At 44.8% G+C, this 25907-nt stretch overlaps 1 protein-coding gene across 3 annotated transcripts in view; it reads left to right on the top strand.

Moving 5' to 3' along the window:
* mgat5 (alpha-1,6-mannosylglycoprotein 6-beta-N-acetylglucosaminyltransferase) overlaps positions 1 to 25907 on the top strand; it is a 76799-nt gene that overhangs the window by 24757 nt on the left and 26135 nt on the right. For all 3 annotated transcript variants that reach the window (XM_027291850.1, XM_027291848.1, XM_027291849.1), the window contains 7 exons: positions 9609 to 9685; positions 11811 to 11900; positions 14656 to 14727; positions 17401 to 17562; positions 19125 to 19294; positions 20273 to 20407; positions 24310 to 24443. In XM_027291850.1, the coding sequence (XP_027147651.1) occupies positions 9609 to 9685; positions 11811 to 11900; positions 14656 to 14727; positions 17401 to 17562; positions 19125 to 19294; positions 20273 to 20407; positions 24310 to 24443 (840 nt within the window). The remainder of the gene's footprint in view (positions 1 to 9608; positions 9686 to 11810; positions 11901 to 14655; positions 14728 to 17400; positions 17563 to 19124; positions 19295 to 20272; positions 20408 to 24309; positions 24444 to 25907) is intronic.

Here is a 25907-nt window from a genome sequence, read left to right as displayed (position 1 = left end):
TCTTGCAAGACCCTGTAATCACAAGGCCCAGACCAGATCTCTGAGAGGAAGTCCTTCAACCTCCACGTTTTGAGCTTACCTGCCTGTTTGCGAGCTTGACACGACACATGAGAGGGAAAACTTCCCGGACTTTCCATGAAGCGACAAGCACAGACAAGCTTCAACTGTCAGCGTGTGTGCATGTTGTTTTCCTTTCGCTCGTGGAATCCGTCGCCATAAACCAAACCCCCCTCCCCACCATGCTAAAAGTGTGAATCCTTGCCTGTATGTTATGTTGTGTGTGTATGTGCGGAGTCCCGTGAGACGGCTCCCATATGGAGCGCGTCAGATCCTCTTATAGTAGCGTTGTAAACAAGCGGCGAGAAAGCGCAGACAGTTTTGCTTTCATTAAGTTCGCTGCCTGGCACTGCGCGCTGCCCGGGAATGCCTCCTGAGGCGTTGTTGGCGGGGCTCGTGGGATCATCACACAGTCAGCGTTCACAGATTACTTAAATCACACCACACCTCTTTTAATATATACAACAAATGTAACTCCGTTACTCCGTGCTCCGTTGTTTTTGTTGCAAACAGAAAAGTAAACTCACAATACCCACCGCAGCTTTGACTCATACAATTCATACCAGAGATGCCAGTATGATTGCACCTCTGCACACAGAGCAGTTTGATTTAAGGTGTTGTAAAGTGTATACAGATGTGGCTACAGCGGCTCAGTCCTAGATTTAACAGCACGGATAAAGACACACTGGTAAAAATCCAAAAATTGACTTCCAGTAGGAGGTGAAATCACTTTGTTTGGACTCAGATCAGCAAAACTGGAAGGTCTTGTCAGGCTTTTGTTGCCCCCATGGTTGGAGGAATAATAGCCCACAGAGCAATTTTCCATGTTTAATTGTGTTTAATGTGTCTGAATAACAGAAGCAAATTCCAGCCATTGTTGCAGGAGGCACAGCTTAGGCAGTGTTAGACAAGAAGTTTAGCAGTCGAACCAAAAAATGAAATTTTTTTCCCCCACACGCTACAAAGGATGCCGCCTTCAGCTGGAAGTTAATGGAAATCTCATTCTTATTAAATTAGCGTTGCGTTTTATTGCGTCCCTCCCGTACACACACCCTGCGTTGGAACAAAAACCCCACAAATCCGCTTGTTAATCACTAGTTTTAAATATCTGTAATCAAATCCGTATGAAAGAAAAACTCATCAGCATTTAAAGGTCAGCGCTAGCTGCAGCGAGACAACTCATCACAGGTGATTTCGGGTCATATCAGTAAAAACACACATATCCGTACACACACACACACACATTTCTTTTTCACTCTCCTTCTTCCCCCCCCGACAGGCAGGCTCGTCCCTCCCGAGGCTGCAGCTGATTGAGGAGGCAGGGGTGGGGATGGGGAGGAACATCTGGGGCTAACGCACCATTGGCTGGGACACGTGCGCCCCCACTTTTTCACCGTCTCAACCGTTCCCTCCTCGCTTTGCAGGAACATTGTGCAATTTTGTGCAATTTGGTGGTGTGCTTTGGACATGGAAAGTAAAGAATTTTACATTAGAGCCATGGCGGGAACCCAAAATCTTTCCTCTCTTTCCTCTCTGCATACCTCTGCTTCTCTTTGTATGCAGCACTCCATCTCCCTGCATCCTCTTTCCTCCATTGTCTCCTCTCTCTCCGCACCAGCGTTGTTGTTGTTGTTGTGCTTGTTGAAGCCCTGTAGGAATATCATCTGCACTGCATCCTTCTCCTAAATATCACTCACATCCCCAGGCGTTTTTTGTTTTTTTTTGTCGGGAATCTACACGCGAACACGAAACGCACACAGTCACCTCCAGCTTCGTCTTTCTATTCACTGTATATACTTTTTTTTTTCTCCAGGCAACAGCGCCTGGATCCAAACTCGTGGGATAGAGCTGCAGAAACCGAGAGCAGAATGCAAAGATTGTGTGACTGTAATGTCACACTTGTTTGTAGATGTGTTCGCAGTTCCCACACCAGAGAGTGAGATTGAGCTTTTAGTTCTGCATTCTGCAGCTCTGTGGCTCTCAGGCTTCTTCGATAATGACAACATAGAGAATATTTCCCACTGCAGTGCCCGTGAGTTAAATGAACGCAGGACGAACATTAAGTCATTTCGCTGTTTACAGGAAATGCATATGTCTGGCAGGTGAAATGTTTCCCTAATTTTAAAATGAAACATTTCTGCGAGACCTGCACGTCGCTGTTTTTAGGTCTAGAGACGCCGTCGACTATTCAGTTTCACTGAAAGCCCCTTTTCATCACAACAACAAGTTCTTTGGCACCGCAACACTCAAAAGCGCGGCGTGTCTCACAGCTCAAAGCCACAGCTTTCCACCACTTGTCACAAATCAACAGCGGAACGTTAGTCATAACTCCACAATGATGGGAGCTAATCAAAGTTCTCTGGCCGCCTTGTGTGTCCTTGCACCGCTCTCGGTGTGCAAAAATCCGAATCTCTCCTCTTTGGATATTTTCGGAGAGGGAACAGTGGGCTGATCAGATTGCAACCGAGCACAAAAGAGGGATTGATTGCAGCCAGACAACAGACGTTGTGCTCTTTTTGCAGCAGAGGAAGGGAGAGAAAGAGGAAACTCAACGTGGGCTGGAGAGCAGGGTAACATTGAGGGAAATTTGGATCTGTTTTTTTTTTTTTAGCCTCCAGGAGTTGACTGTGGAACACTTGTGTGGGACCAGAGGCAGTGCGAGACATGTGTTTTGACCAGCTCCAAACACGTGCCCCTCACGCTGGGAAGCCCCTCTGGTGTATGTTACACCGCTGTGTGTGTGTGCTTTCAGGTGGCAGGGCTTAGATTGGTGGTTTCCAGTGGCTTTTGGGTAATGTAACGTTTGGAGGCTTCATTGGACGGGACAATGAAACACTCATGAGAGAAGCAGTTGAGCTGTTTTCTCTCTCCTCTCCTCAGATGATGTGATAGAACTGTCTGTACCACTGAAGAGAGATTAGTTGGTCAACTTTGGGCCCAAGTGGAGTACAGGATTTCAGACTTTGAGCTTTAGAAATCACAGAGAATGATCAGCGATGGTCGACTGAACATCTGAGAACAGCTAACAGCTAATTCGGCATACCTTCCCACTTCCTGTTTACATCTCTTCCAAGTACCGACCAATCAACTCACTGGAAAAATGAAGTCATCATTCCTACAGGATCCCGACATGGACACACATACTAAGCTTACAATAAAGAGAAATACAGACATTTTTACACATCGGTTAGATCACTTACAATGAAAAGAAACGGTTTCTCGTGCAGCCAGAGCTGCAAGTAACGATCCTGCTCATTATCGGATGATCTGCTGATTATTTCCTGTTCAGCCAGTCGAAGAAAACTGTGAAAAATACCCACTATGGCATGTTGAAAATCTTGTTTCCAGAACCAGTTTATCATCACGTGTGACAAAGCATGAAATCTGAGACATTTCTGCTAAAAAAAAACAAAAAACAAAAAACGATTCAGTTGCAGATTAGTCTTCTGTTGCTTCACCAAACAATGAATCGACTAACTGTGGCACCTCTGGGTTATGTTAAGGAAAAACCTCTACTCATTGTTCACTGATGCGACATAATTAATGCAACATTTTGGTCACACTCGCCTCGTCAGGTATTCATTTCTTCCATTCTGGGCTTTTTCTGGACAAACTGTCTTTTCCTTTCAGCTGGCTGCGTAAACAGACTTTGCTTTTGACTGTTTTTTATGTCATTAAAAAAAAAAAAAGGCACCTAAATGTCAGGATGGAAAATAACACTTACTGTGTGTGTGATGTGTGTGTGTGTGCGTGCGATATAGTCACACTTCCTTTCCGTTTGTGTTGGTATTATCTCGCCCAGCTTCTCCCCACCTGCGCAGCTGTTGATACTCTGTAGCAGAGAGGAGACCGTCCATCAGCCGGCCTGCTTGCTGTCTAATTGATGAGCTGCCGCAAAGACACACACACACACACACACACACACACACACACACACACAGACTGTCGATACCTCTGCTTCTTCCTGCAAAGTGCGTTTTTTAAAATGAGTGTCAGAGGGCACGGAGACGAGGAAAGCTGCACTTTTCACCCTTTTGGATTTATTCTTTTTTATATTTTTCAAGCTTTCACCGCCCGAGTCGCCATGGTGACACTTCACTTTGAGCCACTTTTGTTCATTACTAAGTTTTTTCATTAAGAAAACTGTATTATTGAGAACTCGCGGCGTAGTTGTCTCAAAATCCCCTTAAGCCTTCTCTCGTATGCCAACAGATGTAGTCATTATCACACTTATTTAGTTTCCACTAACCAAAGTGTGTCGACGCATCGGGCCTCGGCGGATTTCATGTCATTCGAGGGAGGGATTTTACTTGAAATCAATGTGTGAGAGAGAGAGAGAGAGAGAGAGAGATGGGGAGGGGGGGCCGGGGAGAGTGAGAGAAGTACACAAGAGAGAGTAACATAAACCAGATGTCCTCAATCCAATTCTGGAGTTGTCAGATGTCAGATTACCTCATGGACTTGGACAAACACACACACGCATACACACACACACACGCACGCAGAGGGAAAAATAACCCTGTGTGTAATATCACTTATTGTTCGGAGATGATGCTATTTAAGGGCTATCAGATGGCCGACAGTGTGTGCTAGGAACCGGATAATGGTGACCTCAGTGCTGCGAGAGGCCCTCGGACATCTTACGCAACTTTAAATGAGCTCATGTGTTCTGTGCCTCTCTGTTTTAAAGTCACTGTTATATACTATGTTTATATGCTCTGTCATTCGGCATGTCCTGTTACAGGTCTCCGTGCATGCTTTATGTACTGTTGTTAGACTACTGCATCTCCGCTCTACGTACTCTGCGTGCCTATTGGCACGTCTATTGGACTGTTTGCGTTTGCCACACAGAAAGGTGTTTGGCGCTCGGCTTGTTATCTCACATTATCGCCTGAGCATGTCAGTCACTGTCACCTCAGCCCTATCCACTGTCTGATAGCAAACACGACGCTGCTGCTGACGGCGTGATTCCTGGTGAATCTGTCTGGTGTTGAAAGACTCTATTGACACTATAGGGTGTGTTAGTTTAACTACGCCTTCTTTAGCTTTGCTTAACCTGTAAGGGGTCATAGCATGCAAGAGGTTTGTTGTCCTTATTGGAGGTGAACGTCGAGGAACCGCCACCTCTGCTGTGTTTGATTATGAAGGCGGCTATATTTAGCCCCTTCTTGGCAGCAGCTTCTTCTGCTTGATTAAAGCTCACAGAAGATTTGCCTCGTGGCTTTGGCGCTCGCTTTGGCTGACTGGCTGGAATGACAGCGTGAATGACAGGCTGCCCGCTCGGCTCTTCAGTTGGTTTGTTCTGGCCTGGTGGGCTGGCTGGTGACTGCATGTCTGAAGGATGAGATAACGGCAACCCAACACAACATGACCACTTTATCACATCACAAGATGGGTATCTTTGGGCGGCGCTTTCGGTAAAGCACGATTAAAAAGAACAAGTAGAGCTGGTCGCATGTTTACAGCTCACACACAAGTCCTCAGAGTCTTATCTTGTACGTCATTTTAACTGCTTATTGGTTAAAAATGAATGAAAGAGAAGCCGCTTCCTGTTTTGCATAAGTTTTTGTGCTAAACAGGAAAACAGATGACCGATAAAGTCATCACAACCAGAGAGAGCCAGGTGCCAGGTGCAGTCAAATAATTTTTCACACCCTCAAACCATAGAAGCCCGACTGCGGTAAAAGATGGCAGCGCCGCGGTGGAAGAAACCCAGTCGACCCCGGCGAGGAAAAGGCTCGAATGTTGCACTGCTTTGTTTTTTAGCCGAATCCGATCCACCTGGCCGGTTTCACAGATCTGCAGGATCTGCTCTGAACTTCCCTCGAAAAAGGCTTTAATCCTCCCCGTTTGTCCACGGCCCTCGGAAACAATAAGGCGGCCTTTTTTATTGTGCATTGTGTTCATCGCGTGACCGACTGACTGGCTCACTTGCCTCCTACCTCTTCTCTCTTTCGACCCCCGTAGCATTAAAATCACATTAACCACCAGGAGTGTTAACAGTAATGGAAAAAAATAGCACTTATTTTTCCATTATTGTGACTCAGTTCAAAACTGGTGTTACCAGTTGGCTTATGGCAGCTCTTTGCGGAGAGCAAATTGCTTTTCCATTGAAGCTCTAGCTGTCCGATGCATCGGTAATGGAAACCAAGCGGGGGTTGACGCCTTGTCACCTGTTTGATAAAATCAAGGTCGTGGCAGTATCCCAGCTTCGTTCCTGCTTTCTTTCACATGGAAACAATCGATGACAGTAACGGGAAATTATCAAAGATCACACACCTACAATAACACAGAGCATACGACCATGTTTAAGCCAGGTATTGTCTGGAAGGGGATGTAGTAAACCCATTAGTACTTATCTAGGGGATCACTGATCCATCCCAGGGGGACAAAACACAATACTGTGAGAACTATACATCTGTTGAGCACTTTGCTACGTTACACAGCTTTCTACATAATGCAGGGCAAAGCTACGGCAAGTAAAGCTGCAGATATCAGATATCCTGTTCACAGCTTCTCTGCAGGTGCCGAGCAAAAGGTTTCGTTCGCCTAACGTCTCGTTATCTAATCATTGTTTCACACCCCGACAGGATGAGCCGCTGCTTCGATGTGATTGCTGCAGAGATCCTGATTACGGTGATTAAGATGTCACCGTAACATGCTCAAAAGCATCTGCCTGCATTACCTGCATGTGCTACAGTGATGAGGGCAGTTGATAAATTGTTTTCAAAAGAGACCGAAAATTCCAGCTTCACAAATGGGAATATTTCTGGGTTCTTGAGTCAAACAACAACAATTTTTAGACATATCATGGAGCTAGTTGCAGGCCGCCAACGACATGAAGACACAAACCTCGCCATCACTTTAAAATGTCAACACGAGGCAGACTGGCATTTAATTCTGGGGTTGATCACCAGCTTTGTGATATGCTTATTAGAGAACAGCCTGCAGTTTCATTTCCGTGTTCGACTACAGAGGACAAAATCTAAACACGAGGAGGTCACTAACAGCATTGATCCTGTCCTACATTTTATGGGCTCTGAGAGGACGTGACATTCATGTTTTAAGGGGGGTCATTCCCGCAATGTCACGCTACGGTTCAAACCCTCAAAGACTCCACATCCCCTCCTCTCCTTACCCTAGACGCTGACTGAAGCAGTGACTGGAAACCTGCGTCGCTGGCTCTCCGTCTTCGCCGCTCTTTTATGTCTCATTCTTCCCAGATGCACGCCGCCGAGGAGGGAGTGAATCTAGGTGATAAAAGCGGCACGGAAAGATGAGGAGAGAGAGAGCGGGAATAAAAACATCATGGAGGAGCCTCTACTCCACCCTCCACTCCCCCAACCCACCCTCATAAAAGCCTAATCTCGTGCTGGAGCCGTTGATTAGCTCCGTACTCACACTACCGCGAACACCGTCCTCCCACCCACAAACTCATTACATCAGTCTGGTGTTTGCCTCTAAGCTTTTATCTATTCACCGCACCGTCTGCCATGATGCATTATTTATATTCCGGCTGGAAAGGTCAGTGGTGATGACGTTAACTCTGAATGGGAATATCAGAAAGGTGATTATACGGAAGGGAAGCCTGTGTGAGAGCCGCGAGCGTTAATCCTATGTTGATATTGAAAACAGCGCGTCTCCCTCCACCACTGCTGGTGTCTCTCGCTCCTCTTCCCTGGTTCCCGTCGTCGTGGAGTTCAGATCGCCGAGCCAGAGGCGATCCTGTTTGGCTGACAGTCATCCCTGACCGCAGAGTAATGGGCAGTCTCCAGCTGTCAGTCCGAGACTCACTCACAAAGACACAACTGACCTGAAGTGCTGAGACGATGCCGCCTCTTCACAGCCATGCCTAGCAGCTCTGCGAGGCTGCACTTCACCCACCGTGGAGCTAAACGCTCACAATGACAGTGCAACATGCTGAAGGTTACCGGGACAACGGTTACTGTAAATCTTTTGCTTGCACACCTCATGCGATGTGAGACGCTGGATGAGTTAAAATGGGTAATTATTTAGATCGCGTGTCCTCAGGGGATCTGAATGCGTGGATACAGTTTCATGATAATCTGTTTTTTAAAAGGCGAGATTAAAGCCACAGATGTCAACCGAAAATCCAGGGATCACTAAAGTCATTATTATTCACCACATGAGAGCCAGGAATTAAATATTTGTGCCTGTACGTCTCATAGATATTGAGATATTTCACTGGATAAATGAAACTCTGATCTGCTTTGAGTTTCAGAGAGGTGCATAAGATATTTCAGTCAGGAGCAGAGGAGGAAGTGACGGACTCGAGCCTCATTGCATTGGATCTGTGATGTTTTGCAGCCTCAGTTTAAGTTTGGGAGTTTTTATTTTGGAACCAATATTTAGCAGCAACCATGAGATGATGATATAAGCACGTCGGGTGTCATGTATAGGGTTTCTTCTCCTGTTCTTTGTCCCTGTATCATCCTCCTCATATTTCACTTTATCTCAAAAGAGGAATCACATGAGGAAAGTCCCACCTGTAAACCAAAGCCGCGAGAAAGAAAACGGCAAGTCACGGAACAGATGCTATCACTTTCTTTTACAAAAAAAAACGACTGACTATTCCGTCTGTCTGTTGAGCCGGGCGGCAAATTGACACTGCCGGGCAGCCAAATGACCCTGTGCCTCGGCCACGGGGACGGCAGTTTTTTTTTCTACTACTAGCTGCTTATGTACAAGCTGTTTTGGCAGGCTGCCCCTCGCTGTGTTCGGAGGCTCCCTGTTTCAAAATGTAAAGAAAAGCCGGTGAGCTGTGATAATTCTGAAAGCGAAATTTGGATCTTTACCAATGAATCAGACACGGCAGTTTGATAACTAATGTTAACATTCAGCTCCTGATCTTACCTTCTTTACGCAATAAATACTCCAATGGCAAGCGCTAACCATGATGACAAACACAATGTGACTGTTGGTCAATATTAGCCACCCCATGATCAGCCGATTCACGGGAACTCCTTAACGTTCCTGTGAATCCAACATGCAAAGAAAGGGAGGAGATCTGAATCACAAGCAAAGAAAATGACTGCACAGAGGTGACGACAGTATGCAAACACATTGAATAGTCACTGGTTTGATTACATGCAGATTATAAGGGTTCTGACATGAATAGTTAACCAGGAGCTGGAAGGGTGTGTGCGTGTGTGTGCAGTTCGGTCCACTGTATTTACATCTGTTGATAATCTCCAACACGCTCAGCTCTGCTGCTTGTGCTTGAGTTACCCGCACACTTACTGTGTGTTACTGGTGAGGGCACGTTGTTGGCTCATAGTGATCCCTATCTCTAATTCTCTGAAAGTGAACTCCACACACACACACACACATGATTCTTCTTCCTCCCTGTGCCAGCCTCCCAAGGCAAAGGTTTGGTGAGCTGCACAGACGTGAAAGTTTGCACAAGCCTCACCTCCACTGTGAGAATCATGCATCCTGTTTTAAGTTACAGACAGCCGGCTCCAAACTTCTCTCACTGACTTAACCTTATTGATTTTCTCTCCCTCTCCCCTCTCTCTCTCTTCAACCAGACCTCCTAAATGGAGCCCAGGAGAAGTGCGAGCTGCCGCCGTTGGAAGGGTTCCCTCACTGCGAGGGCAAGCTCAAGGTGAATCACACACACTGACTCACAAACACAAGCCATCTCCATGTCTGCGTCAGTCTTTGACGCCGTTCTCTCATCTGTGAACAGGCCAGAACTAGGTAGGTGTAGGCTAAGCGAGAAGAACTGCAGACTGCATGAGCAGAAATTGTCACCCACTCGGTTTGACTATCACAAAATACACCACGAGTATAAACATTCGTCATTTTGTTTGTTGTTTTTTTTAATACCACCATAACGTCCTGAGTGTAGCCTCAACACGGTGACGTGACATGCTGTGTTGATGTTTAATGCATGCCATGCCAATTTTGATCAGGAAGTGACAGTTAAGCAGCTTTTGATCTGATATTCCAAAATAAAAGCGTCTTTTTTGCAGGAGTTACATCGGCTGGCTTTTTTTTGGCACATTACTGTATCTACAATTAATCAATATAAAATATTAATGAGGGTCTAATTTCCATTTTAAAGACCGGTACATATTGGATTTTGATTATAGACAAAGACAGGCTCTGTTTCTGTTTATCAGTTTTATCGGTCTGAAGCTGGCAGCAGTAGTGTGAAGTGTTGTTGATGTGAGATGTCATTGTAGACACAAGATACAAGCACACAAAGACGTTGCTCCACGGCACCACTAATGGCCTAAAAGCACCAAACCTTTAATTTCTCCTATATTTACTTACTCTCAAAGAAATATCAAATATTGTTCTCACCCGATTATATGATTGATCACCAGGATATTTGATATTTCTGTAACCTTTTTAATGCTGGATTAAGGAATAACACAGTACAAATACAAGCTCCCATACAAGCAGTCCATGTGTGAAAACACAGGGCTAATTTCAGGATTTTTTTTTTGGGATAATGGGGCATGATCCATATACAGACACAGGTGCATTCACACAAATAATACACATACACACACAAACAGATGTATGCACATTTTCAGTCCAGTGTTTCTGTTTTTCCGTCTCCCTGGAGCTGATAGGACCCTATCATACACACCATCTGCTCAGCCAGTCCCAATCCTCCAATGATACTGTCAGCATTTCCAACCAGGCGGCGGGTGATGCCAAAGCATGCTCCACACACACACACTCATACGCACACACGCACGCATATTATACACCAGCTTGTTTTCAGAAAAGCATCAAAATTCACAAAACCGGTTCTCCACAGCAGTTTTACGCATCTGTACCATCTGACAAATCCATTTTCTCCGTTCTAAAGAGCTCTCGCGTTGCCGTTTAAACAAATACAGTACAATCTTCATGCCTTCACCATCCACGCGACTCTGATCCAAGCCCGTCTGCCAGGTCTCCCGTCCGTGAGCAGCTTTGAAAAGTCGATTTTTATATTTCACAGTGCGCCGCTCCCTTCACTCCCTCAGGTTACTGTAAGTCAGCCCTGAAGCTAAGCGCCGAAGCTGTCAGTCCCCTGGTTTTTGCGCACACAGCAGCGTGTCATTCATGACAATAACAGGTTGAATCTGTGCCCGCAAGGGATCAAACTCTTTTCCTCCCCAGGTCTGTCTCCAAGCACCGCTGCACCTTCTTCCTCTCTGCTTTCTGATTTATTTATTATTTTTTTTACGAGAGGCTGTTTTTAAAAAATGCTTTGCGGAAACGTGTTCTTCCACCATTTACACATTGATTTATTTCCACACACGAGAGCCACTCCTAAACAAGCCTCACTCATTTCCTGTTTGCCGCTCAGCGGATCCACTCGATGACTTGCACATGTATTTGATGAAAGGGGGAATCATCTCCTCTTATTTTCAAACTCCAGATTTTCCATTTGATTCCAAGCGTCAGAGCCAGCGACTTTTAATCCTGCCTGTCTAACATCTGAGCCACAAAAACAAACCTGGACTACTTCCACGACGATAGATGGATAGATCAGCATCAACCTGACTTTTTTTGTACCCCAAACAGCTCCATTAATAGAATGAAAGAAGCTCCAAATGACAGATCTTTGGCTGTCAATGTGATTTCCAGAGTAGAGTCACTTTAAAGCCGCTGATAAAACTCAAAGGGCTCATGTATTTTACTGATATTAAAGTTTGGGTGAGGGGGGTGAGAATGTACGTGGGGCTCGGATCTAATCTTTGCTTTTCCTCCTTTTCCTCTTTCAGTGGATGAAGGAGATGTGGCGCTCTGACTCCTGTTACGGCAACTACGGCGTGGACGGATCCACCTGCTCCTTCTTCATCTACCTCAGCGAGGTGAGCCGATCACAGGATGAAAATGTGGCATTTATTTTTTTATTCATGAGTCCACTAAATAAAACCATAGGAACTATCCTTTAATTCAGTCTAAAATATCTCTACCAACCTTCAGGAATGGATGAACAGCATCAGTGGAACTCTATAGGAGGCGTTTAATAATTTAGCCCCTATTAGTCCAAGTAACAGGAGTACAAGAGTACAGCAAGCTTGGATTTTCTGCAACATATCGGCACAGACAACCCAGAAAAAATGACTAGTTCAAAGGCAGAGCGCCCTGACAATATTCCTGTAACCCGAGACTGATCACACAAGAAAGAAAGCTCTAAAAATAAGCTGATAAGAGAGGTAGAGCGGGCTTCATTTTTAATGAGAGCAAATTAGAGCGGGTTGAAGAGAGGACGGTGCGGCAGAACGGGGAGACGGTTCGGTGGGGAGGGAGAGAGAGGAGGGGGTGGTGTGAGGCACTCCTCGAAGAGATGAGTTTTCAGCCTCGGAGGGAAGACGTGGAATGACTTGGCTTCCCTGCCTCTGTCCCTGGCAAAGAGGAGAAGACAGCATGGACGTGTCATACATTATTGACAAGCGCTAACATATAGAATCTCGTGCTCCCTTCAGGGACGCTTTGAGGCTTTGAATTTTGCATGATTTGTCTTGGCCCGAATCATTTCTGGTTAATTCTAATGATCACAGACGTTTGAGGAGACGATGTTATTGTTGTCCTCTCAGCCTCTCTCTCTAAACTAAAATCTGATCTGATAATGATTTGCCGTTACACGTTCCCCATCACCATCTCAGTATAAAACACATGCTCACATGGTTTCAAGGACAGCTAAAGACTTATATTGTCAGATCTGGCGTATAGCTCTGCTTCCGGCGAGACGCAACTGTGATTTATCACTTCAAAGATCCCTCTCAGATCACAGCTGTGATTACCATTCTGCTTGATTTCTGATTCGTTAGCGCGTCCGTCCTCTCTCCTCCTGGAAGGATGTCCATGTTAATGAGTTGCCTCGTCAAGCGCCGATTCAAACGTTTTGCGTCGGAGAGCTCGTCCTCGTCTTTTTTTTTTTTTTAAGAACAGTCCGATTTCTGTCGTAGCTTCAGCTCTGGAAAGGTCAGTAGCCTGTCATGAATATTGTATACGAGCTGAAAGCTTTGCAGTGAATTAGGAAGGAACGCAGAAAGCCCGGTGAGCTCCGGCTGTATGGAAATAGAAGTGAGACGGACAACGGTAAAATCCATTAGAGGGAGAAAAACCTTTTTCTTTCTCGCTCCCTGTTCACGTCTGTCGAGTGCAAACGGGAAACAAACAAACACATTTGCTGTAAAGAACAGCAAAGACTCAAAATGGATGCATCCCCCCCCTCGTATGTCTCCATGCTGCTAATCTGACAGCCCTCAGCCTCCGCTCTGGGGTTGTGTGATCTCGAGGTTGCCATGGCGATAAGCATGCATTTCCATTTAGAAACGTCTGCGATTGGGCTCATCTGTCAAGAGTGCGCACAGACGCACGCGGTCAAACGCACAACCTTTTCCATGTATAATTCATACTTGTCGACCACCGCATTAACCTTGCGTGGGGGCAAAGCAGAGAGGGCAACGTATCATGATGGATGTCAGCCGCAGAAGGTCGGGGCTCAACTCGCACGCCGAAGGAGAATAAAACACACCCCACTGTGTCTCTGGCGAGTTTACAGTGCAACTTTCTTTTTTTCTTTTTTTATTTCATGCTGCTGATATCGGCAAAACTCACACTTCTCCTCTCTGCGGTCGGACGGCAGCGCTTGATGCAAGAGGAAGGAAACGCTGAGACAGACAGACAGACAGACGTTGAAGAGGACACTTGATTTAAATCAAATAATAAGATGAGCTAACGTGAAAGCAGTGCGTGCCATCCATCTAATGACACTCATCTGTACGGGTGTGTCCCACCTTTTTATCACTGAGCTGAAGAACAATAGTTAGAGCATGTCACCGTGGCCGACATCCTCCTTGTGCTCTGCTGAGAGAGGCGGCCAGGTCAAAACAGTGAAGGAGAGAAACACACACAGCGAGACAACAGACGGATGAAAAAGGCCAAAGAATACTGCAGAAAATGAAAAGATGAATCCATGAAAATGAATCGCAATAACAATTCTTTTCATCCTCGACATGAAGATATTCAGTTTACTGTCATAGAGGACTAAAGAAACCAGAAAATATTCACATTTAAGGAAGCTGAAATCAGAGTTTGGACTTTTATTTTCTTAAAAATATGACTCAAAAGGATTAATAAATGATCAGTGTGGCTGATTCATGTAATAGCTGACAGCTAAGCTCTAAGACGAATTATCAATTACTTTGTAGCACTCTGTTCAGGAAAACATCAGGAATAAAAGAACATCAGTTGGGTGATTGATTTTTATTTTTTCTTCTTTTTTTTCTTGGATATATTTTTGTATTTTTTCCGACTTTTAACGGATCTCAGAAAGTCCAGGCCAGTGAGGTATGACTGCAGGCAGCCAGTTACACCTCTAATAGCTCGTGTTTACAGCAGTAATCGAGGGACTGGTTTATCTCGTTATATCTATTTGTTCTATCAGGTTACATAACAAATGTCCTAACACGATTAACATGATTAATAAAGTTTCAACTTAACGACTTAACTTAAACATCCTGTGTGGATATGAGGCCTTCGAACAGTTGCTGACTCATGTTTGAGTCCAGCTAACTAAATCAGCGTTTTTTTGTTTGTTTTTTTTCTCCTTCACAGGTGGAGAACTGGTGTCCTCGCCTGCCTTGGAGGTCAAAGACCCTGAATGAAGAAATAGACCGGAGAGGACAGGTGGGAAAACACCGTCAACAGCTCCCATTAACTGTAAACTAAAACCATAATGGCACGTTAAATACTTCGGTTGCTCTTTTGAGGGCTCTCGTCGCAGGATGTCCTAGACAGCTAGAAGTGTCTTCACGCTGTTGTTCTCATACTTACAGTTTCTGCTGCTGTTGTGACGCTGTGACCGACTATTAGTCCAAGTCAACGCTTGGCACCGAAACTGAACTATCCAGCGTTATTACTGAGTTTCAGACTACATTTCAAGTGTCTCACTTGTGATCCAAGTGGCATGAATGTATGAATGTGTGTAACAAGTCCACACTTTGTGACAGCGACTTTTCCCATTAGCATACATTTTTAAACCGGAGCTCCACTCCCATCATCCTGCGCAGAGACGCCACGATAAAATGGTTAAATTCAAACCATGAACACTTGTGCTAATTTAAGTGGAGGTGCTTGTTTGAAATCCGTGAAGTGAGAGGTCATTTCCACCCCTCGCGGCGTGCTTTGATATCTTAAAAAAAACGAGGCAGCAAATGAACAAGCGGGCTGAGGCTGATCCACAGTGTCAACATGCCTCGATGGCATTAAAGAGTCGAGCGGTTCTCGCAGACCAAAGCCGGAGTGACAGGACCTTGGGACAAATCTGGAATAATGATCTTCTATCCCTGCCAATGCGGCAGCTCACTCAAATCCCACTTAGACCGCTTCTCCGGGGCCGATAAGGCCTGTGCACAGCCCATAGTGGGGAGCACTCCTAGAATACACACCCTCCTTCCCTCTGCTGCGGGTGAATCAATATTAAGCACTCTTCACCCCCCTCTCGCTCTCTCTCTCTCTCTCTCTCTCTCTGGATGCATCAACAGCACTGAGCCCTCAGTCGTGGGGAGATGCCATTTGACAGGCTTTGGAGATTTTAATTCAGGCCCAGATTTTAATAGGTTCAGTCTGCGGAAGTGATTTCCTGTCGTGATGAGGGATGCTAATGCCCCGCAACAGCCTTGTTTCAGGCACCTTAGCAGCTGGTAATAGCACTGTGGTTTCTCCTTTGCTCGCTCCGTCTTTCCCTTTCGCCGACTCTCTCCCATTCACTGCGTCTCTTTCTTCCCTGCAGGCCGTCCGTGAAGTCCTTGAATTTCTGAAAGAGGCAAATTTCAAAGTGTTAATGTTCTCACCTCAAATGCTCCGCGCAGCTCTTCTGTTGTAGAGTGCCTCAACAGGCGTCAGTTTCATTTCTGTATTTTGTAATTCATCACTTAGTTAGTCACCAGGCTTACAACACAGGGTGGGCTTGGTACGACGATTTGTTTAGACATTAATGTACTCCACTTGTTACTCATGAAAAGTCTTTTTAATTTGGCTCTCTCCATAGTAAACATACTGTCTGCTACTCTACTCTGTGCTTCATCTCTTCTTTTGCTTTCCTATGCCTCTCTTGTTTCCTCCTGTTCTCTCTCTTTTTTCCTCTCCTCTCCTCTCTTCTACATCTCCTTTCCTTTCCCTTTTTTCTTGTCTCCTGTTTTCTCCTCTTCTTTCTTTCATTTCCTCTCCTCTTTTGCCTTTTCTTTCCTCCTCTTCCTCCTCCTCTCCTCTCCTTTCCTCTCCTTTCCTCTCTTCTCCTCTCTTTCCTTTCCTCTTTTACATTTTCTTCCCTCTTCTTTCTCAAATCTCCTCTTCTCTCTTCTACATCTCCTTTCCTTTCCCCTTTCTCTCTTGTCTCCTGTTTTCTCCTCTTCTTTCCTTTCCCCTTTTACATTTTCTTCACGCTCAAATCTTCTCTTCTCTCCTCTACTCTCTTCTACATTTCCTTTTCTTTTTCTCTCTTTCTTTCATTTCCTTTCCCATTTTGCCTTCTCTTCTCTTCTCTTCGCTTCTCTTCGCTTCTCCTCTCCTCTCCTCTCCTCTCCATAAAGTCTTCATATAAACGAGCTATGAAAGGTGTGACTGATGCAGTCACTCCTTTGAGACAAAGCAGCCGGTGCTCATGTTGGCTCTTAACAGCGAGGCGCTCTGCATGATTCAGTATTTTTTGTTGCCGTCATCATAAATCCGCCTTTCTGATGCTTTTTCTCACAGTTTTAACTCAACAGCTGTATACTAAGGTTTGTTTGAAAGCTTGCTCAAACATACATTGTTGGTACAAACAGATTCACTGATAGTAGAGAGGGAAAATAGGAGGCGAACAAATGGTGCAACACATTAAACATTCATCCATCCACTCTTTTATCTATAACCCTTTCCTGCTTTGCTTTCCTAGTCCAGTTCATCCATCTGTCAATCATAGGCAGTACAATAGAAGATTCAGGATAAACCCTTTCAAGCTTTCGTTACTACAGCTCTTCATGAAGGTTCTCCCTCCAAGAAAACAGCCCTTTAGCCATTTGGAAAGCGTAGCAGTCAATATTGCAATTTGAAATGAGATTCGATACATTTTTAAAGATCCCAGTGGGATTTTGTCACGCCAGCAACAGAAGGGAAGATAAAAGCATTTGAAATTAAACATTGACTATTCAAGATAATACAGCCAGCGTCAGGATAACACATTGAACATGATGTTACAGTGTCGTACAGCTTTGAAATGAATGGTCTAAGATTACAGTCGAAGGAACATACTGTTCTGTAGTGAAGTAGCGTACATACACTAACTGTACGGTGTCATACCGACTGTGTCCCCGTGTGCAGGCGGAGATCCGGACCAGCTTCGAGGAGCTCTACCGCGTGATGTCGCAGCGCGAGGAGTTCCGCTGGATGATGCTGCGGATCAAACGCATGGCCGAGCCGTGGGTCGGCGCCATCCGCTCGCTGGCCGGCAAGCAGAACCTGGGCAGGCGTCGGAGGAAGAAGGTGGGCACGGCGCAGCTTACACATCTGAACGCACTTGAGAAAGTCACCGGGTGGCATTTCGTTTTGACATTTCCGGTGGCAGGTGCAACCAAAACCCGGCAATCATCACAGATCACCGCACATCTGTTATTATACGTTTCTTTTCCCCTGAAGTTTTGTGTCCTGTTGCTTGTTTCAGGCTCCAAACAAGCTATTGTCCTTGCTTCCTTAAACATTAAATGTGTCACTTCCACTACGCCAGAGCGTGCTTTCAGGATAGACTCGCAGTCGCGGTGTCAAGAACGTTGACTGAAACAAGCTGAATGTTCTGTGGGTGTAATTAATAGACCAGCTGGTGACAGAATACTGTACAAAATTGTCACGGATTATTACTTTAAGCAGCCAACAGACAAACACGGGCGCAAGCTGATATGAGTGTGCTTCTAAATTTAAAATAACTTATATGGGAGAACTCCTACTCTCACACAAAGCATCACAAGTGAATATTAATAAACCTCAGCTAGAATTTTAATGTTGCTCCTGTTAAAAACGAGGAGCGTGACCCTGTGGAGAACTTCCTTCAGCCTGTTGAAACGCATCAGCAGGTACAGACACGCACTCGTTCACACTTGCAGACGGCCGCTCGGAGGAGAAAATGGAGGTGCGGGGGGGAAAAAAAGGACTGACATGGATATTCCATTGTGTCCCAAGTTGGTAGCAGCTTCCAGCACTGAATAATGTACTCCACACTTTCCTCTGGCCTTGTGAATAATTCACATCGCATTCCCATGATACCTTGGTGCTGATGCAAAGCAGCATCCCCTTTAGCAAAGCAAGAGAATACAAGAAACAAGAACCCTCATCTGTCTGTCTGTCTATCTGTGTCTCACCTCTCCTTTCTTACTTTTTGTTTAATCTGTTCAGTCTATAATTAAACAAAGAGAATTTCTCTCTTGTCCATTCAAAGCCAGTTCTTTATTTCAGCCGCTAATCTCTTTGGGATATTAATCCGCACATATTAATCCTCGACTGTTGTGCTCTGGGACTGGGGGCTGGCTGTCGGCAATGAAAAATGTGTCGGTCACTTCAGACAAAGCTTTCTATTACTTCCCACTCCCGCTGTGGAACACAGTGTTCTCCTCAGCTACTGAAAATTATCCGGTGTGTGTTTGTGTGTGTCTCTGTGTGTGTGTGTTCATATTTTAGTCAAGTTGCATGTGTTTTTCTCAGCATGTGCACCGAGCACCTGACAGCATACAAGGGGAAAAAACTGCTTTCACCGTCCCCCACTAGGCTAGACATGTTTTTACACTCCCCCATTGAAATCTTTTCAAAAACGAAAGCAGCGGGACGTCTTTGAATCATTCGGCCACCATTTTGTACATTCGTCTGCAGCATCTGAGGCAGCTCAGTCTTCTATTAAGTATGCTTTCACAGCCACAACTTGAGCTGTAACTGTAAGTTATAGTATTTTCCCAAAGAAACCCCTGGAGGGTGCAACATTTGAGTGTTTCCTTGGGGTATTTCTATAGCAATCTACAGAAGAACTGACTGTTTCCCATCATTTTTTTCTCTTCCATTAGATCCTGGTGCACTTGGGTCTGCTCACGAAGGAGTCGGGCTTCAAAATAGCAGAAAACGCCTTCAGCGGCGGACCGCTGGGCGAGTTGGTCCAATGGAGTGACCTCATAACCACGCTGTACCTGCTGGGCCACGACGTTCGCATCTCAGCCTCTCTGGCCGAGCTCAAAGAGTGAGTCCTTCCCTCTTGTTCGGAGTCGGACCGTGCCTGAATCGTGTCGAGTGTGGAGACCTCCGTGGCCTTCTCCAGACTACGCTAGCTGCTGCTAATATCCAAACCTCCAACCAATCTGTCAGTGTTCAAGGTCCATTGGGGGAAATGTAGAGGCCAAGCTTGGACAAGGAATGCATTGAATAATAAAAAAAACATGGCATCTCCGCTGCCACATCGATTTCAGTAGTTTTCTTAACTCATCATCGACTCTGACAGTGTTGTACTCTTTTAATACTTGTACTCTTTGAAGCCGCCCCAGTCAATATTAATAATGATAGTCGAGTATCCAGATGTACTTCTGCTCGGATATAAAAAATGTTTGGAAGAGAAACAGTGTCGAACTCCTGTTTTGTATGTTTGCTGTTTGCGTGCTGTACAATGTAACCTGTGTGCACAGCACCTTTTTGTTTACCGCTGTATTTATTTTGGTTAACCAACCTTCCCTATTTCCCTAAGGTAATTTGACTAAGGATTAACAAAGGACCAATGTTGTTTGTCTCGTTTTGTTTGTAGTTTACTCACCATGTTCAGTGTTCGTATAGCATGCTCGGCTCTTTTACAAAGTGTCAGGGTTGATATTCATCTTTCACCCCCTGACAAATCCACATTAAGTGGCTTTGTGGATTTGGATCTCTGTATTAAATATGTCAGTGATCACGCAGGAACAGATGATATCCTGCACCGTATTTATGAGCATGAACTCTAAATTCAGGAAATTCCCTGAGGTCTACATGTGGAAATACCGGTACATCCTAAAAATTGAATAAGACAAAGAAGATACTATTAGACGTGGGATTTTTTTTGTGTATGTTTTGTATTTAAATATTTATATGGAGCTCTTTGATCAGAGGGTTACAGTAGCAGAACATCATGAGCATCTCTCTGACATTCATTGAATTAAAGTTGATTTGACTCTTTCCAAACTCTCCTCCGCAGGATCATGCGCAAAGTCATGGGGAACAAATCCAGCTGCCCGACGCAGGGTGACAAAGTGGTTGAGCTCATCTACATTGACATCGTGGGCCTCACCCAGTTTAAAAAGACACTGGGACCCTCCTGGGTCCACTACCAGTAAGTATATTTATATTTTATCTTAACTGAAAGGTTCTCTGTACAAATACATGCAGTAGTTGTAGACCCTGCTGTTATTTGTTTATTTTGAATTTTATGTATCAAGGGAGGTTCTGCTGAATTTCAACGCCCTGCTCCCAGGCTTTCATACTGGTGGCCTCCCAGTACAATCACAGTTTTTACCAGAAGTGATTGCGTAGCCCTGCTTGATCCAATCTTGGTTAATTTCCTTTTTTTGCTAACTTCTGTGTCTGAGGAGTTTCGCCAAATCATCACGTCTGCAACTCAGCGAGTTGAGCAATTTGTCCTCTAACTTTCTAACCGCGTCTCTCACTCTCATGTGCAGAGGGCACTGGGCTGAAGCTTGTCTGGCTTATTGGCGGCACAATGAGTCTATTTTCTGCTCATACATTACCGCAATTTCCCAAAAGGCTGCAGACGCGTCTGTTGTTTGTGAAGTTTTCACCCACTGTGTCTATTCTGCCTCTGATTGCTCCGCCGAGGACCGCGTGAGGCCCTCCTGGTTTGTTATGAAGAAGCTCTCATCAGCTCCGACTGACAGGAAAAGAGAAGGAACAATAAGTCTGGGCTCACTAATGGCCCCGCTGGTTCCTCCTGCTGTCACCAGGTTTTGTTTGTCTGTGACATAACACCTTAAACTGCATCCGCTCCCTTTGTGCCCGGAGGAAATTGATTCAGCCTCTGGCGTAATGTAAGGTCCAGATGCTGTGTTTTTTCTCTGCATTATTCCTGCTACCATTATTGGACGCTTAAGTCGGAGCATGTTATGTCACTGTGTGCATCCTCAGAGTTTTATGAATGAGCACCCAGACCACAGGTTGAAGCCATTTTCCTCAACTTCTTCTTTTACTAAATGTAACCAAGGCAGTTTCCCCGCGTCGCCTTTCTGCCAAAGTGTCTTCTACTTTGCTGTCTCCTGTAAGTGAATTACCTCCCTTGCCTTTGTGGCCAGAGAATCCCTCAGTGAAACCACCTCATTCTTCTCTTTGTCATACAGGAAAGCAGGCAGGGAGAAAAAATATCCTATGGACAGACTTGTTTGCATATCAGATCCAAAAGTCTTGCAAACAATAAACTGTCATTACTGTTCCTTTTTTTTTTTCTGGCATATGTTGTGTGCGTTCGGGACAAAGCAGCCAGGTCTGTCAGGCCTGTTTGTGATTAATGTGTTTTGTTATTGCTCCAGTCTTCTGGCTATCTGTCTTACAGTACCGTATCAGTGCGTTTTCATTCTGCTCCCGAGGAATGGTTATATTCTGAGCTGCTGTTTTCTGGCTATAAACCAGAGCCAATGATGCTCTATTGTTCTGTTTTCATTTAATCCTTTTATCCAGTAACCTAATCACGGCATGTCTTCCAGCTGCAGAAAATGTGGCGGCGTTAAAAAAGCAGAAATGAAAGTCAGACAGTTGGACAGTTAGTCATCAATTCCATTTTGCCTCCTCCTGTGTCTTTGTCTCATTTGGCGTATCGTCTCTTTTTCCCCCAACTCCCACAGTGTCAGTCACATGATATTTAAGATAGTTTGTGTAGTTACTGTTGCGACACCTGTCAAACTTTCAATTCTTTTCATTCTCCCCAAAAACTGAAGTAATCATTGAAATCAGTCTCTTACTAAACTTGACTGGCTGAAATGACCAGCAGGTTTTCACTAGTGTCAGCTCCTTGAGTTAGTTGACTGACTCCTATGTCATTTGGACACTTGCAATAGGGGTCTTAAATATGCTTTTGATGGACACATACGCGGTAACTTGCTGAATGAGTGCTTTGTAATTATGCAGTAAAGACTGAGAAGAAAGCTCCATGCTAATGTTTGTTCAGGTTTTAGCAAACATGTTTAAAGGAGAAGTGTGCGAGCTCATCAAAAGATTTATAGGCGTTCATTTATTGCTTGATAATAGTTGTAAAGGATAACAACACGTCTCAACAGAGTATTTATGGTTCATGAATAACGGATTAGACGTTCTTAGCTCGGTGACAGTCCCAGTAAGATAATGAATTACATACTATAGTACGTCTTTCCCAGCTTTTAACCAAACCCTGGTGCTGGGCAATGATTCAGCCTAATGCTTTTATAAACCACATCATTAACTCATGTGTCTGTTTATTATCCAGCTGTTGTGTATGTCGGGGCTGTGACAGAGCCTCAGGTAGATTCATAAAGCACACACATCTCATATCACTGTTCCCTAATGACCCATATGGAACCACTCTATTTATCGCCGTTGTCGGTATCCGCAGTTGTACGTGATCCATTTGGGATCACTTCAGGTGGATTACGTTACAGTGAAATTAAATTTTTTTTACTTTGACAGCCACATCCCCCACTCCAGCCCAGCTTCATTGTGATATTTGCAGTGTTACTAAGTGCATACTTGTTGAGCTGATCTCCTGCCACATTATGACGCCCACTGTCAACTCGCTGGACTCCAAATATGTGCTGAAAGCCTCGCTGCAGCTATATTTACATCATGTTATAGCTCCAACAACACTTCACCCATCTGTTGAGGATATATCTACGGGGGGGGGCAGATGAAGGTTGTTTTTCTCTGGAGCGAGTGGAGATGACATGTGGGCATGTTGTTGTTGTTGTTCTGCTTTCAGTCTAAAGTTTCCTCTTGGTGGATGTGTTCTCCCAGCTCTCCGCTCTCCCAGGGCCTTTCACAGTTCACACAGCCAGCTGCGCAGCATCTGCCTGGGCGGAGGGACAATCACTAAGAAAGAGGGAGAATATTTCGGTGCAGATATCTGTGTATGTTTGTGTGCATGCACCTGGCTTCTTCCTTTCACTCTTTGATTAATGCTCACCCAAACTGGAAGTCTCACTGTATTTCTATGAGACTTGGGCTCAAGATGGCCAAAAGAAGAGCTTAATCATTTCAGGATTGTGTTGCAGAGTTAAAAGGAGTTTGGATACGAAACAGATCAGATCAAACAGTTCACTAATGGCGCGAGAGGGAAAGACGGATTCAGTCATTTGCAGCCAAGGCAGCAGATTTCTTTCATTGGCCTTTTGCCCTCGTAAAAGGAAAAAGTAGAGAGTGAAGGACAGGCCAGGCCAGCCATTATCAAACGAGTATCTCGAGAAGAGAAGTGAGTTCCAATGAACCATTTAGCGAATGCAGAGCTTAAGAGTTTAAGGTCACGACCGAGTGATTCTCTGCATATCCACCGCTCCCTCTCCTGGTCGTGGTCTAATTAATCTGGTGCTGTGACCTTTCGACTCAGACACTATGTCCTTACACAGTCTCACACCTCCGCAGGACAGGATTTCACTCTGACGGAGAAGGGAGGCATTATTTTGGTGGTTTCGTGATCCTGTGTGCTGGGAAAAAAAAAGATATAGAGTGTATCCATTATTTTTTTTATGTGCTACTCTATACATTATGAACACCTCATGAAAGATTTATACGTATTGATGGATTGATTTTTCTCAGCGAGTCATGACACAGAAACGACAAAAAAAAAAAGCAAAATACTAATGAATCCTTGCAGCACGACGATTGAAAAGGTCCATTACACATGACATTATAAAATAAAGTGCATTAGAGCTGCCATACATATGTTATTTAACCAGCAGCAGGTTTGTTCATTTCTAAATATTCGGGTCTATTAATGCGGTTAAGATGAGTTTTAACTGAAGTCATTTTTTGGACTGCTGTGAAAATAATACTGTGTTCAGGTCAGCTGAACTCTCTCAATAATTGTGTTCACAAGGTGTGAAGGACGTAATGTGTAACAGTCTGTTGGTGTCGAGATGACTCATAATGGCGTTTCATTGACTGAAAACGTTATTGAAATGTACTTCTAGGTGTTGATATTGAGCAATGTACCACACCTGTGCTCTGAGCCGCTGTTAACACTCCTGCATTACCTCATAGGTGCATGCTGCGGGTGCTGGATTCGTTCGGGACGGAACCAGAGTTCAACCACGCTCACTACGCCCAGTCCAAGGGTCACAAGACTCCGTGGGGGAAGTGGAACCTCAACCCGCAACAGTTCAACACCATGTTCCGTAAGTCGACCCAACTGTCAACTGTCACTAAACGACAAGTAAGCTGTTTGGCTCAATGACAGGACGCGTGCAGGGTTTTAAAACAGATTACAGTTTATGTAATGAAAACCAGCGCAGAGATGTTTGCTGGTTGAGTTGCGGTTAACAAGGCAAGACGACCTCCAAAGAGTCCAAAACACAGAAAGGATGTCTTGCTGGACAGCTGAGAATAACACGTCTGACACATGACTCACAGATTTCTTCACCGCAACGCAATTAGTTCCTCATCCTGCTGTTTAAATAAAATCACGTTGCCAAACACTGCTACTTGCGGTATCGAGTTTTCATAATCATTACACATCAACTGTTTCCCCGTCGAATCATATTTTTCCATGAATCGGGTGTTTTGGTTGGAAAGGACGCTCTGAAAATCCCGGCACGTTGCTCGCTAATGGAATGTCATCAAGCAGATTAAAATAAAGTAAGAGGTCAGACACTGAACTCTCCATTTTACTGTGATTATTCTGAAATATTATGAATGTAGGACGCAGGGGTTTTATTGCCCTCTGCGTGTGTGTGTGTGTGCGCATCACTCCTACTGTGAGATCCCTCTGTAACTGGAGTCAAGCACATTTGCTGAGGTGGATGAGAGCGGTGGCAGTAGAGCAGAGGAGAGAGGGGAGCCAGAACCCCTCTAGGGTATTGACCTTTTCCCCGTGGCTAAGAGAAAGTGAAATGTTACCCCTGCAGTCCCTGTTTGCGAGGTGAGGCCCGGAGTTATCCAAAATACCACCGCACCTGAATAGACCCTTTGTACGCTGAATAGGGTACGTCTTTCTCATAAAACACTGGGGCCTTTGCACAAAATCCAGTTAAGAGTCGCTAGGTTAGATGATATCGCTGGTGAAACAAGTGCACAGTGGTTTGGCCAAGTGTTAAAACCGCAAAATGGCATCACTTCCAGGCACAAGAGACTTGGGTTTTTCTCCCCCCTCCTCCACTCCCCTCCTGATCATTGTGCTGCACGACACATTAGCTTCAGGCTAAAGAGCTGTATGTGTGCCATGCAACCCAAACAGCGTATTACATTAACACCTCTGGAGATGATGAAGTAGATATGTCAGGATTTATACCGGGTTAGGTCGACTGCTTGAGGGCATTTTTGGTCCGACTGGGTCGGGATCTGCAAAAGTCAGCTGTTAATGTAGTCCCACATTTATCCCACCAAACTGGCCATGATCAAAGAAATCTGAGAATATTTTAATACTTTTTTGTACAAATGCAGTGTTCAGTGTACTTCCAGAAAGTAAACACAGCTCTACTTGCTCTAACATTACATAAAATGTCAGATTTAGATACCCTGCCTCCTTTTTTTATCACTTTTCCTATTGAATGTAGATGTAGCCATGGACAAATCAGGTGCTAGGAGGTAATTTATCCTACATTTGGATTGGTCCATTTGTTACGATTAGGCAGAGCTCCATT

Source organism: Larimichthys crocea, chromosome XIX (assembly GCF_000972845.2).
Source record: "Larimichthys crocea isolate SSNF chromosome XIX, L_crocea_2.0, whole genome shotgun sequence".
Taxonomy (NCBI): domain Eukaryota; kingdom Metazoa; phylum Chordata; class Actinopteri; family Sciaenidae; genus Larimichthys; species Larimichthys crocea.
Note: the sequence above shows the minus strand (reverse complement) of the source record. Positions and strands in the feature narration are given on the sequence as shown.